The sequence below is a fragment of the Macaca fascicularis genome, chromosome 6 (genome assembly GCF_037993035.2).
Source record: "Macaca fascicularis isolate 582-1 chromosome 6, T2T-MFA8v1.1".
Taxonomy (NCBI): Eukaryota; Metazoa; Chordata; class Mammalia; order Primates; family Cercopithecidae; genus Macaca; species Macaca fascicularis.
Genome location: NC_088380.1, coordinates 84,885,642 through 84,900,051, shown reverse-complemented (window position 1 = coordinate 84,900,051; position 14,410 = coordinate 84,885,642). Strand labels below are relative to the sequence as shown.

The 14,410-nt window shown below is 44.3% G+C and overlaps 1 protein-coding gene and 1 long non-coding RNA gene across 9 annotated transcripts in view; one reads left to right on the top strand and one right to left on the bottom strand.

Annotated features, from left to right (window-relative positions):
* The window catches only part of RASGRF2 (Ras protein specific guanine nucleotide releasing factor 2), a 265,274-nt gene extending 264,497 nt beyond the window's left edge, over nt 1-777 (bottom strand). For 7 of the 8 annotated variants that reach the window (XM_005557290.5, XM_065546425.2, XM_073993715.1 and 4 more), the window contains exon 1: nt 115-559. In XM_005557290.5, the coding sequence (XP_005557347.2) occupies nt 115-402 (288 nt within the window). In that variant the 5' untranslated portion in view covers nt 403-559. Of the gene's footprint in view, nt 1-114 lie in introns of all 8 variants that reach the window. The other variant, XM_005557287.4, reaches the window with a different exon arrangement.
* On the top strand, nt 146-13,439 carry LOC102138020 (uncharacterized). The gene is made up of 3 exons (XR_010587427.2): nt 146-360; nt 12,713-12,785; nt 13,129-13,439. It is a non-coding gene; the product is annotated as an uncharacterized lncRNA (long non-coding RNA).
* Nucleotides 13,440-14,410: the final 971 nt, after the last annotated feature.

The window sequence follows — 14,410 nt, the reverse complement described above, 5'->3', positions numbered from 1 at the left end:
CGGAGCATGGTCCCCGCACTCTTTCACGGCCCCCGACCCCCGATCCCCGGGTTAGGACGGCAAGGGAGTGCAGCGACCAAAGCTGGGAGACCGCGGAGAGAGGGCGCGCGGTACCTGCTTGTCCAGCGCGTCCCGGACGCCTCCTGGCCCGGCGCCGGCCCTGGGTGGCGCGGGCGTTCGTTCGCAGCTGCAGCCCTCCAGGAGGTACATGCCCGCCGGGCGGCAGCTCTGCTCGCCCTCGAAGTAGAAGAGCACATTCTGGTAGAGGGCGAACCACTTCTCGTGCCAGCGGCTCGCCTCGGCCGTCTTCTTACTCAGGAAGCCGCGCTTGGTGCCCTCCTTGCGCGCCAGGAAAGCCAGGTACAGGGCGTGCCCCTCGTTGTAGCGCACGCTCTTCTGCATGGTGTGGGTGCTGGGGGCGCGCGGGCGGCTGCCCGTCTCACCCCTGCCTCGCGGCCATGGTCCGGCCGGCTCCCTCGAGGGCGCGCCCGCTCAGGTCCCGGCCGGCGAAGGGCGCCCCCTTTCCCCACGCCGCGCGCAGGGCACCCCGCCCGCTTTCGGGAGGCGGCGGCGCGCGGTGCCAGGGGCGCGGGCTGGGGCCGAGCACGCTCTCCGCCCTGACCGCCACCCTCCCGGCCGAGTCCCCGGAGGCCCCCGAGTCCCCGACGCCCGCGTGGAGCGCGGCCCAGCTAGGGCTCCCGAGCCGGCAGCCGCTTCGCCCAAAGTTGCGGGAGCCGAGCCCCCGCGGCGGGCTGGGGCGGCAGCCGGGGAAGGACTGTCCTCGGGCAACGCGCTCCGGGAGACAGAAGGTAAAACGTCACGTGGGAGCTCAGCTGTAATCGGCTTGGAGACAGATTTAAAGGGCAAAGTCGGCGCGGCGCCGGCGGTGGCGCAGCCCGCTTGCCCCGGCGAGCGTCCCTCCCTAGCCCGCCCCGGCCGGGTCCGCTGCCTCTGCTCTGGCGCCCACCGGGATGGGGCGGATCGGGGAGTTGGAGGCGCCCGGCCGCACCACACACCCGCTCACACGCGCTCGCACACTCGCCCACAACGCGCGCACACACACACACGCACACCCACACACACACGCAGACCAGTACATTCACCCAGATCCACAACGCACGCACTCAGACGCACAAAAATACACTCACAAATGCATACAAACACAATGCGCGCACATATGCACAAAAACACTCGCACACACTCATGACACACAAATACACATTCTCACAACGCTCACACTCAACACACAGTCACAACACACAAATACATATAGACAAATACAGCCACAATGTGCGTTCCCGCACACAAAAATACATACCCACATTCAGATACACACTTAAGGAGCTACACACATGCACGCACTGATATGCTCACTCACACACACATTCACACACAACCCACACATTCACTCAAACTCACATGCAAGCATATACTCATATACACATTTACACACATTCACACAAACAGCACACATCTACTCACACGTTCACAATCATACATAGACTCACAAGCAATCATACACACACAGATGAACACACATATGTACATTCACAAATACACAAATTCACCGAAAAATACAAACACACACAAACACAAACACCCACACAAGTATTCGCACGAATCTACACACTTTCACAAACCCACTCACACATACACACGCACTCACATGCCACATCCATAAGTACGTTCCCATGACAGTAGGTGGAGTCACAGAGAGGCTTTGCATAGCCCACATCCTTGGCTTTTCTGCTTGTACCTGCATTGTAGTATTTAAAACTACCGGTAAAGGTTAACAAGAGTGGCCCAAGTGTTCCCGGAAAGGCATCAGATGCCGAAGCTTCTTTCGGAATGCCTGTTATTTCACAGTGGTAAGATGCTAAATTTTAAGTGCCAAGTTTTCAACCTGGAAAAAATACCCAAATAAGGGACACTTTGCTGCCCAGGGCAGAATCCATCCCCAAAGGCCAGCTGTCACAGGCTCATCGTTTGTAGGACTGGATTCATTTGATTAACAAATCTGACAGGTACAACCAGAAAACCAAGAGCCACCCCCTGCCCCAACTCCATGCTGTAAAATGTAAGTGGAAAAGAAATAATGTACCCAGCAGCTGTGAGAGAAAGCCAGTGAAACCCCCGGGGAGTGCCTGTATTTGATTCTGCTATACACATTTTTGATTCCCCCCAGTCATTTATCACTAAAACGGAGTGCCATCATAAAATGTTTATTGTTAAAAGTAAATAATAATGCTTTTCTGGGTGATGAGTCTACGACAATACACCTGTCTTCTACTGCCAGTTGTGTGTTCATAAATTGGTAGCCCCAGGGGTTCTGCCTGTTTCATAAGTGCTGTTTCTGCAGAATATTTTAACTCTGCCTCACTGAGCAGCTGAGTGGGTTTTTTTTTTCCTTTTACCTTTTTAAAAAATGTTCACTTTTAACAACTATATAATAGGGAAATTGCCATTTTGAAATTACAGTGTGAGAACAGTGGTCATTTCTCTTTACATTTTTAAAACTATCTAAAGGACAGTGCTGTGTTAAATTGGGTTTAACCCAGCTGGAAGCTTGCATTGTTCTTCAGAGGAGACACAAGTATAGAGATAGTAAGTAAATGTAGGCAACATTTTGGAGCCAGATTCTAGATGCAGAGGAGCTAGTGATTGCCTCAGGAGGCCTTTTATTTCTTTCTCTGTGGTTCGATCCCAGCTCTGAGAACCATAAGTGAGTAGACACCTGTGTGGTTGATAAGCTCCATTTTTTAAGTAGAAACCAGTAAGAGTGTAAAATCAGCACAAAAACTATTTTGCCATGAGTACTCAAACCTTCTAACCCACTTCTTGAGTTTTTTCAGATGTGAAAGATTCTCTTCTTCAATAAGCAATGTCTCACTTACCATCTCTGTCTCCTTAAATGTGCTTTTCATTTGAACCACATGAAATATTTACAACGTCTTATCTGACATCATTTCCTACCACGGAATGTTATGTGGCCCTTATATGCCACCCCACCCTGCTCTGCTCCTGGACAATGAGAGAAAGGAGTACTTGTTTCCTGCAAAATTTGGCTGGTGATTACTGTGGGTTTTAATTATGGAAATTCACTGCAAGAACCATTTATTGATCACTAGTTTATGTCCTCAACACTATATTTAGGTGATGTAGAGCCTATAGAAAAAAAGCATTGCCTGTGTTCCTGGTGTGCTCAGTCTAACAGGAAGAGAATTTCTTTATTTTCTTTCTTCTTTTCTTTCCCTTCCTCTCTCTCTCTCTCTCTCTCTCTCTCTCCTTTTTCTTTAGAGAGAGGTTCTTCCTCTGTTGCCTGGCCTGAAGTCATAGCTCACTGCAGCCTCAGACTCCTGGGCTCCAGCAATCCTCCTGCCTCAGCCTCTAGCGTAGCTAAGACTATAGGTGTGCACCACCACACCTGGTTAGGTTTTGTTTACTTGTTGCAGAGACAGAGGTCTCACCATGTTACCCAGGCTGGTCTCAAACTCCTGGTCTCAAGCAACCCTCCTGCCTTGGCCTCCCAAAACCCTGGGATTATAAGTATGAACCACCACCCAGCTAGGAAGAAGATTAATGTTTAGGTGCTTCTTCTCACCTGTCTGTTTCTCAAATGCAGGTCTATCTCCCTAATCCCTGCAGCACCCAGTAGGAGAGTTTATATGCAGTAGGCATACAAGTTTTTCAGACGATTATTTTCTAAATTAATTTCTTATTTGGTCATTGAATTGTTAAAGGGGGCATAAGCATTTGCAAATATTAGATCATTCTGCAAGACTGTAAGAGATGAAAACAACCAGAAATTCCTGGACAGTCTAGAGAAGCTATCTCTATTAGGTGTATGATGGGCACCTGGGAGACTTTAGTCTCCATTCATATGGAAACCACATCCCTGGAATGGTGCCATCCTGAAACACAAGGGATCAGGAGGTTATGTAAATAAGAGTGCTTTCCCCCAGCTAATCAAATAGATTGCCAAAAAGAGACCGTGTTCCAAGTGGATGGGAACAAGCTTCTCTGAATTCATTGTTTTTCCTTCTTGCATTGCATGGATTCTTTCTTGAGGGGGCCAGTTTAAATTTTTTTTTTTTTTTATGGGCAACAAAGCATGTGATCACAGTGCAAGTGGCCTCTTTCCCCTTTTCTAGATAAGTTAAGGGGGAAAAATAGCAATGAGCTGTCATATCTGGAAACTCTACTAAATAGAGAGGGAGACATTATTCAGATAATTGGATGAGAAAAGGAAGGAAGGGAGGGAAGGAGGGAAAGAGGAAAGAAAGGACGGAAGGCGGGAGAAGGGAAAGGACGGTGGAAAGGTGGGAGGGGACATTTTATCTAAATTGTCTAAAGCTTTGAAGTTTAGGGGAGTGGGAAGTGCACAACCTAACCTACAGCTTTTCAAAATCCCTAACTCATGCCTTATCATTCAGATGCACAAGGTAGGTTTTCATTTTTTTTCTTTCTCCTAAACTCTGTTTTGTTAGTAAAATGTAAATGGGTTGCATGAGTTTCTGCAAGGACTTTTCCCTGTGGTTTCTGTAATTCAGAAATGCATCAGCACTGTGTTCTTGGAGGAAGATTACGTCAAACAAAGCTGTCAGAGGCATTTGAACCAAAGCAACTCCATCTTCAATAGGAGCCGGGTAAAATGAGGCTGAAACCTACTGGGCTGCATTCCCAGACAGTGAAGGCATTCTAAGTCACAGGATGAGATAGGAGGGCAGCACAAAACACAGGTCACAAAGACCTTGCTGGTAAAACAGCTTGCAGTAAAGGAGCCACCAAAACCAAAATGGCAACGAGAGTGACTTTGGTAGTCCTCACTCTACGCTCCCACCAGCCCCATGACAGTTTACAAATACCATGGCAATATCAGGAAGTTACCCAATGTGGTCCAAAAAGGAGAAGCATGAATAATCCACCCCTAGTTTAGCATATCATCAAGAAATAACCATACAAATGGGCATAGAATGGCTGTCTATGGAGTAGCCATTCTTTTATTCCTTTACTTTCTTAATAAACTTGTTTTCACTTTGCACTGTGGACTCACCCTGAATTCTTTCTTGTGAGAAATCCAAGAATCCTTTCTTGGGGTCTGGATTGGGACCCCTTTCCTGTAACAAAGCCACGGTGTTACCAAGATCCTTTTCTTGGCCTGACAGAAGATCACTTGGGGAACTGTCATTTTGAGGGCTTGTAGATGTGGAAAATAATACATTTAACAATGCAGACTCACCAATAATCCCAGACTGTTTCTACAAGATACAGTGTTACCAGTTCTGGCACATATATGATTCTGTATTCTCTCTTGATACTTAATTAGTAAAGCCAGATTCTTCCCCAAGTAGGTAAAACCTAAAAGGATTATTCCTTCCTTGTTTCCAGTATTATTTTGACCAAAAAGAATTACTTATTTATGAGATACTAGAATGAACTAGTTAGAGCTAATAAAACCATTTATCTGGTGTCCATATGATATTTCAACTTACTTAATGTTCTAGATACCCAAAGCTTGTCCTTCAAACACTGAAGATAAATGAGCTCTGCATCTCTCCGGTCTAAAAAGTGAAGAAAGTGTAGCATTTTTTTGATTTAAGGTCACTATTCTGAATACAATGTGTCTAGGAGCTAGACCAGAGCCGTTGCTAGCCTCTACTCTTTTATGCAAATTAGAAAAAGGCACGCCGTCTGGGAGGATGAATTAGGGAGAGCCTTGGGGCACACACAGCCTTGAGAACATGAACCTGATGAGTGGATGACATGACACCTTCATGTGACTAAAAGGTGCCCCTCCACCTGGATGGCCACAGCTCTGTGCAGGGAGCCCTGTGCAGTGACCAACCTGTGCAACTGAGCTCAACAGCTTGTGCTGTGTGCCTCTCCATGGGTGGCCACATACAGCTGTGCCTTTAGAGTTTCTATAGCTATTCCACAAACCCAACTGCATCCTTTACCCTTTCTCCATCCTAACCTTCTAATTGCCATCTTCTGTTTTCTCGAAGACTTAGGCTATGAAGCTTTTAAGAACTTTGTGAAACTAAATATGACTTTATTAAACATAAAAATGAGAAGATCTTGGAGAGTCCTCTAGACGGTGAAGTATGTAATCTAGCTAGGAGTACACCAGAATTGTTTTGACTGCTGGAGATGATTTCCTTTTGGCTTCTCAGGTATGCTCTGAACATATAAGGTCTGACTACATGAATATAATGATTCACATTATATACAGTAGTATAAATTATGCATGCATTACTTTTATACTTTAGTGTCACCACAAACAGTATAGGCTATGATATACAAGGAATTCTTAGAGACCCAAGAAAATACTCGTGATTTGGTGGTAAGTAAAAACCCCTTTCTATTCCCCTGCTTCCCTTTATAGCAAAACTTGCCCTTTATAACATCTCTCTACACACTGGGTCTACTTCCTTCTCTCCATTTTCTCCTGAACTACTTCATTCAGTCTTTTCATCCCCACCACCCCACTGAAACAATCCCCACAGTCACCGTCACCTGCAGTCCTCACAATGCCAAGCTCAGTGGTCAGTTTCCAGTCTGCACGTTGACATCGCAGCAGCATTTGATACAGCTGAACACTCCCTCTTTCTTGAAACACTCTTCTCACTTAGCTTCTGGGACACCACACTCTCCAGCCCCTTCCTGCTTCTCCTGCTGTGTCCTCACTTTCTCCTGGCTGTCCCCCTCCTCTTCCCAGCCTCTGAATAGTATTTCACCCCAGGGCCCTCTCCTGGGATGTCTTCTCTTCTTTATCTACATCGTTTTATCCACTTCATGGCTTTAAATAAGCCTCTCCACCCCGCTCCTTCTCTGAACTGCAGACCTGTGTGTCTGCCTACTCAGCATCTCCTCTTGAATATCTAGTAGGCATCTCCAACTCAACATGTTCGAGACTGAATTTCCCTGCAAAAAAAACAACTGTTCATCCCACAGTCTTCCTCATCTCAGTATATGGCAACTCCATCCTTCCTTTGCTTAAGTCAAAAACTTGAAGTCATCTATGAATCCTTTAATCTTCTCTCACCTCAGTCAGCTCTACCTTCAAAGCATATACTAAATTAAACCACTTCTCACAAGCCCCATTGCTACCCCCATCTAGCCCATCACCATTTCTCACCTAGACCACAGGAATAGTCTACCAGCCGTCTCCCTGCATTCACTCTTACTCTCCTACTGTCTGTTCTCCACTGAGCAGCCAATGAGAACCTTGAAAACATAAATCACTATTGTGCCTCTTCTCTGCTCAACACCTTCCGACATCTTCCCATTGTACTAGAGTAAAACCCTATCCCTTTTTCTGCGTGACCCTATCCTCCTTTTCCTCTGTAGCAACTATTGCTCCCTGACATTCTAGTATGTATGCTTAATTGCTTGGTAGCTTTTGTCTCCCTCACTGTTATATCCTCAGCAACTAGAACATTCCTGAATATTATTCATAGTAAGACTCCATGAACATCTGTTGAAAAAATGCTAGAAAAGAATGACACCCTGTCAATTCAAGAAACTTCTTGTTTTTGAGAGAGAGAGAGTCTTGTCCTTGGCCCAGGCTGGAATGCAGTGGCACGATCTCGGCTCCCCACAACCTCTGCCTCCTGGGTTCAAGTGGTTCTCCTGCCTCAGCCTCCTGAGTAGCTGGGATTACAGGTGTGTACCGCCACACCCGGCTAATTTTTGTATTTTTAGTAGAGACAGGGTTTCATAACATTGGTCAGGCTGGTATCGAACTCCTGACCTGGTGATCCACCTGCCTCTGCCTCCCAAAGTGCTGGGATTACAGGCGTGAGCCACTGTGCCTGGCCAATTCAAGAAACTTCTTTTCCACAAGAACCTTAATCAAATACTTTCCAGGACCAGCCCTTATACTTTCTAACCTGCTCCTTGACTTTCTTGTATCCCTTTTTCTCATGGAATTTTACAATTCGCCCCCTCCCCAAGTTCAGCCTCTGGAGAAATCTAGAGCTTCCTTCAGAGCTCCTTGTGATTCTAGAGTGTGATGGAGACTGTGAAGTGCTGCTACAGTCTCCTCCTTCAGAATGGGTGACTTACTCACCCTCCTCACCTCATTATTCCACACTCTACTATTAGAAGTTCTACTAGCAGTCAGCCCTCTCTCGGATTGTTCTCTGCAGAAGACAATCACCGCACCAAGATCATGTCTCCCCTTTCTGAGGAAGCCCACAGACGATGACTGGCCATATGGACATAAAAGGCACAACGCCCTCAGGGGAGCTCCGACTCAGACATCTCTGAAGGTCTATGGGGTCCAGCACAGCACAGAGTGGGGTGTTACTTTCTGCTGGGAAGACCCACTTCCCAATCAAGGGAGCATCTGGTCTGAGTCCTGAAGGGTGGTTGGTTAAATGACAAATACGCAGAGCTGGGGAATGAAGGATTTTTTTTTTTTTTAATACTTTTAAGTTCTGGAATACACGCGCACAACGTGCAGGTTTGTTACATAGGTATACATGTGTCATGTTGGTGTGCTGCACCCAACTCATCATTTACATTAGGTATTTCTCCTGATGCTATCCCTCCCCCAGCTCCCCACCCACTAACAGGCCCCGGTGTGTGATGTTCCCCGCTCTGTGTCCAAGTGATCTCATTGTTCAATTCCCACCTATGAGTGAGAACATGCAGTGTTTGGTTTTCTGTCCTTGTGATAGTTTACTGAGAATGATGGTTTCCAGCTTGATCCATATCCCTGCAAGGGACATTAACTCATCCTTTTTTATGGCTGCATAGTATTCCATGGTGTATATGTGCCACATTTTCTTAATCCAGTCTATCATTGCTGGACATTTGGGTTGGTTCCAAGTCTTTGCTATTGTGAAGAGTGCTGCAATAAACATATGTGTGCATGTGTCTTTATAGTAGAATGATTTATAATCCTTTGGGTATATACTCAGTAATGGGATGGCTGGGTCAAATGATAATTCTAGTTCTAGATCCTTGAGGAATTGCCACACTGTCTTCCACAATGGTTGAACTAGTTTACAGTCCCACCAACAGTGTAAAAGCATTCCTATTTGGAGAATGAAGGATTTTTAACTAAGGAAGCTATGAGAATGAAAGACCAATAACAGAAAAGTACAGGGTAGAGGAAGTGTCGGAGTTTACCGTGGTTTGAGAGAAGAAAGTATGATGGGGTATGAGAGACAAAGGCGTAAATGGAGGTAGAGGTCAGATCACGGTGGCCTGCAAGGCCCTATATACAAGTAGTCAAAATGTCACGACAGGTTTTTGAGCAGGGAAGCATAGTGGCCTTGTATCGTCTTGAGCCCCTCCCTTTTTCCCCTTCTGGCCACAGTCCTGCCCTTCAGAGTGTCTGGTTCAAAATGGAGCTGCCACCTTTTTACAGGCCCCACCTCCCGCGTCACAGTGATTGGCCTAGGAGTGGGTGCCTGATTTGGCTCCATCAAAATGAGCTGTTTCCTGGGATATTTGAACTAAAGACCTGCAAGATCTAGTCTCAGTTCGTCTCAGAGCTGCATGTTGTCCAGTGTAACCATAGGAACTGCCGAGATTGTATGAGATCATGGGCTGTGGAATCAGACAGTGGGAATTCCAATCCTTGCTCTAGTACATATTCATTATGAAACAGTGAACAAACCACTTAACCTCTTACAGGCTCAGCTTTCTCATCACTAAATTGGAGATACAGGTACCCCTGGAGGTATTTTTAACTACTTCCACAGTACCTGACACATGGTAAGCTTTAACAATGGTGAGGGAGGAAACATTTGGATGTTTCCAGTCAAATTAGAGGAATCAATGAGTCTTGTCTACCGATAAGATATAGAGGTCAGAAGATGGAGGATGGGGGTGAAGCCAGGACGGCTCTAGGTATCTGGTCTGAGCAAGAGAACTGATAACAGTTGATATTTGGGTTTGACTTTAAGGGAACTGTGGCCTTTCTAGATGGAAAGAGGTACAGTGGCATCTTGGAATTTCTAAAATAAAATATATATGTAATATCTTTTAAAAGTCATCTGCCTGGAAATGGAGACGAATCCTTTACTTGATTTATGTACGTTTGATTGTCACATCCACCTCACAAAGTAGGTATTATTATCATGCCCATTTTATAGAATAAAAACAGGTTCAGAGAAGGTAAGTAACTTTCCCCAATGGTAAAGCTTGTGAGTCTCAGAGGCAGGATTTGAACCCAGGCCTGTCTGACTAGAGATCCATCCCCTTTATTATAGAGTGTTTCTCCTGTGTTGCCTGGAAGTGTGAGTAAAAGCTGACAGCATGTGCCATGTGCTTCAGCCCTAACTCTGTCATTTATTATATTGGACAAATTACTTATTTATGCCTCAGTTTTGATGTTAGAAGTGGAGGTAATAATAGGACTTTCTTCCTAGGAGTTTATGAAAATTTAATACTCAGTTAATATGTGCAGAGTGCATAGAACATGGTCTATCACATACTAATGACATCATTAAATGGGACAGGATGAGACTTTATGTATTTATTTATTTAATTTGTGAGACAAGATCTCACTCTGTTGCCCACGCTGGAGTACAGTGGCACCGTCTTGGCTCACTGCAGCTTCGACCTTCCCCAGGCTCAAGTGATCCTCCCATCTCAGCCTCCTGAGTAGCTGGGACTACAGACAAGAACCACCATGCCTGGGTAATTTTTGTACTTTTTGTAAAGACAGTGTTTTGCCATGTTGCCCAGGCTGGTCTCAAGCTCCTGGGCTCAAGCAATCTGCCCACCTCGGTCTCCCAAAGTGTTGGGATTACAGGAGTGAGCCACCGCATCTGGCCCAGGGTGGGACTTTAAACAGAAAAAGGACATGAGCATGGAGCTCTGGCCTGAGCAGGAGTGAACAATGCTACATTGAAGAGAGAACATTAAAGGAGACCCAGCTCTTGGAGTGAGGCCTTAAGCTTTGGGAGTGAAACAGTGACCTCCCATTAAAATCCTTGGAGTCACAAGGAGAAACAGAATTCTAGAATTGGACCTAAATCTGTTCATTCTTATTTTCCTATTTTTGGCTACCTGAAGAAACCAACAATATTTGATCCCTAGGTATTTTGAAGTTCACCATAAATAACATCACTTGGTTTAGAAAAGTGTTTATTCACTTCCTCAGAGAATGGATTATCTAATTACATGTCTGTGTTTACATGGAACAGGTAGTCCAGTCCATGAAAGTGTGAGAACCATGAGCCTAGTCTCGATCTCAGGAGTCACCTGAGGAGACTGACGCTAAAAATCCAAGTCGCTAATCAAAATATTAGAAAAATCAACTCATGTTCTAGACTTGGAAGCCCAACACTTACATCAACTCTCTCTGAGCAGAGCCAGCTGTTGGCCCCTACAGGTGACAGTGACGTTCTGACACAGGAAAGGTCAACAGGTGTCCCAGGACCGTATCCACCTGGTTAGAAGCTCTGCTGGGTTTGGTCTGGGGGAGACCCACTGCCTCAAGAGAATTTACTACAGGGAAAGCCCCCTGGTTAACCATGAAGATGTGATATGTTATATCAGCATGAAGATAGAGGGATATCGTAGAAGACCTTATGGGGTTTGTAATGGGGAAGGTGGGCAGGGGAGGTGGGAATAAATGTTGCAACAAAGTACAAAATATCTTTTCTCTCTTGTGTGTGTGAAAATGTGCTCTGTGGGGCACTAAAATCCTACCGGTGTACCCCCATGCCCTTCCGAGATGAGCTCCGGGAGATGTATTTTTGCGTTGCAGTCAACATGCTGATAATCATCTGCATCATGGATCATGTACTTAAGGCTGAAAAACAGCAGCCTTTTCTATCCCATCACGGAAAGGGCATTTTGAACCACATAGGCTATGTCCTTGGTAATAAACATCGAAATAACCATTTGAATAAAGTATATGTGTGTAGCATGTGATTTTACAGAATGCTTCCACATGTGTTATCTCATTTAATTCCATTTTCGTACAAATGTGTTATACACTTGGGTAATTCTCTGAATTCTCTGCATTTCACGCATTTGGGGTAGGGGCAGAGAGGTAATGGCACTCAGATGACATCAGGGCCTGTTTGCTTTATGGCAGTAATGAGCGTTTGTAGGGCACTTCACAGTTTGTGTAGAGCTTAAATGTACTTATTAGACCTCATTTGATCCTCACAGTAACTTTATGAGGTAAGATGGATATTGTTCCTACCATAGACTTTAATGCATAATATTAACTGTCTTTGCTTCTCTGCATCTAACTCTAGACTGCAAGTTCCACAAGGATTATCGCTTTTTGATACATTTTTCACTGTTTCATCAGAGTGCTCAGTAACTCTTTGTTTAAGTGACTTTGATAGTATTATAATTGCCCCCATATTTGTGATCAATGAAGAAACTGAGGCTTTCAGGATTTATCTTGCCCAAGGTCACACAACTGGGAGTGAAAGCCCTAGAATTCACATCTTGTCACTGTCACTGCCTATCCAAATGGTCACAAATTGAGGCTATCTGGCTGGTAAGAAGTCCCTTTATCCTGCTATAATTTTCTTGGTGGCTCTGTGTCATTATACTGGACTCAGTTTCCCCTCAAGCAGGTGCAGATGTAGATGGCATAGGGCATCTCTAGCTGTAGACCTTTGCTTAGGCTAGACTTTGAAAGATTTGAAACCTTAGGGAGAGAGGTGGAAAAGAGTTGGGGAGGCAGTGACAACGATTTGAAAACTACAACCAATTTTCTCTCTCCTAGGAGTTGGAGACTTGGAATCCCCTTTGGTGCAGAAACTATTCCTTCATGAGAAGTCCTTAAATAGGCTCTTTAGGTAAGAGATATAAGAGATATAAAGCAAATGCCCTGTGGGAAAAAACTGAAGGAATCCAAATATAGGTAGTTTGGCTCAGAAACATGTTTCTGTTTTGTAATACATGTTATTATGTGCATAGCTCCTTGATGGAGAGCAATTGATTTTTCTTCTGGCAGGGGCTGGTGAAATATATAAATGAAAACACCACTCTTATTTCTTGGCATGGAGAGGACTATATTTGCCAACCTCTCTGCCATGTAACTGGGTTTTAGCCTAAGGGATGTAGGCAGACATGGCGGGCACCTCCTTATTAAAGATCTGGTCATAATCATCTCTACCATCTCTTCTTTTTCTTGAAAAGAGAAGAGGCCACATTTTGAAGGCAGCAGGGTCACAAGATGGAAGAACCAGGGTCCTTGCATCATCGGTTGGCTTCAAGTTGCCCGGGGGCAGCCTAACCCACATGGAATTGTGACATAAGAAACAAAGCAACTATTGTTTTATTAAATCAATGAGATATTGGGCTTCTTGTTATAGCAACTAGTATAAATTGCCCTGACTGATACATTATGGATTTAGAATGCACTGTACTACAACTGTTTGTTGTATTTTCAAAAACAGGTTTATTGTGGTATAATTGACTTACAATAAACTTCATATATTTAAAGAGTACTATTTAATAAGTTCAACATATTTGTATATCCATGAAAGCATCACCACAATCAAAATAAGACACATTTCCATCAACTGAAAAAGCCTCCTCATTCTCCTTTGAAATCTCTTCTTCCATAACTACAAACCACTGCTCAAGGAAATAAGAGAGGACACAAATGGAAAAACATTCCATGCTCATGGATAGGAATAATCAATATCATGAAAATGGTCATGCTGCCCCAAGTAATTTATAGATTCAATGCTATTTCCATTAAACTACCATAGATGTTCTTCACAGAATTAGAAAAAAAACTACTTTAAAATTCATATGGAATCAAAAAAGAGCCCTTATAGCCAAGACAATCCTAAGCAAAAAGAGCAAAGTTGGAGGCATCACACTACCCAACTTCAAACTATACTACAAAGCTACAGTAACCAAAACAACATAGTACTGGTGCAAAAACAGACACATAGACCAATGGCACAGAATAGAGAGCTCAGAAATAAGACCACACATCTACAACCATCTGACCTTCAACAAACCTGATAAAAACAAGCAATGGGGAAAGGATTTCCTATTTAATAAATGGTGCTGGTAAAACTGGCTAGCCATAGGCAGAAAACTGAAACTGGACCCCTACACCTTATACAAAAATTAACTCAAGATGGATTAAACACTTAAATGTAAAACTCCAAACTATAAAAACCCTAAAAGAAAATCTAGGCAATACCATTCAGGACATAGGCATGGGCAAAGATTTCATGACTACAACATCAAAAGCAATTGCAACAAAAGCAAAAATTGATAAATGGGATCTAATTAAACTAAAGAGCTTCTGAAAGAAACTATCATCGGAGTGAACAGACAACCCTACAGAATGGGAGGAAATTTTTGTAATCTATCCGTCAAAGGTCTAGCATCCAGAATCTACAAGAAACTTAAAGAAATTTGCAAGAAAAAACACACAATCCCATTAAAAAGTGGGTAA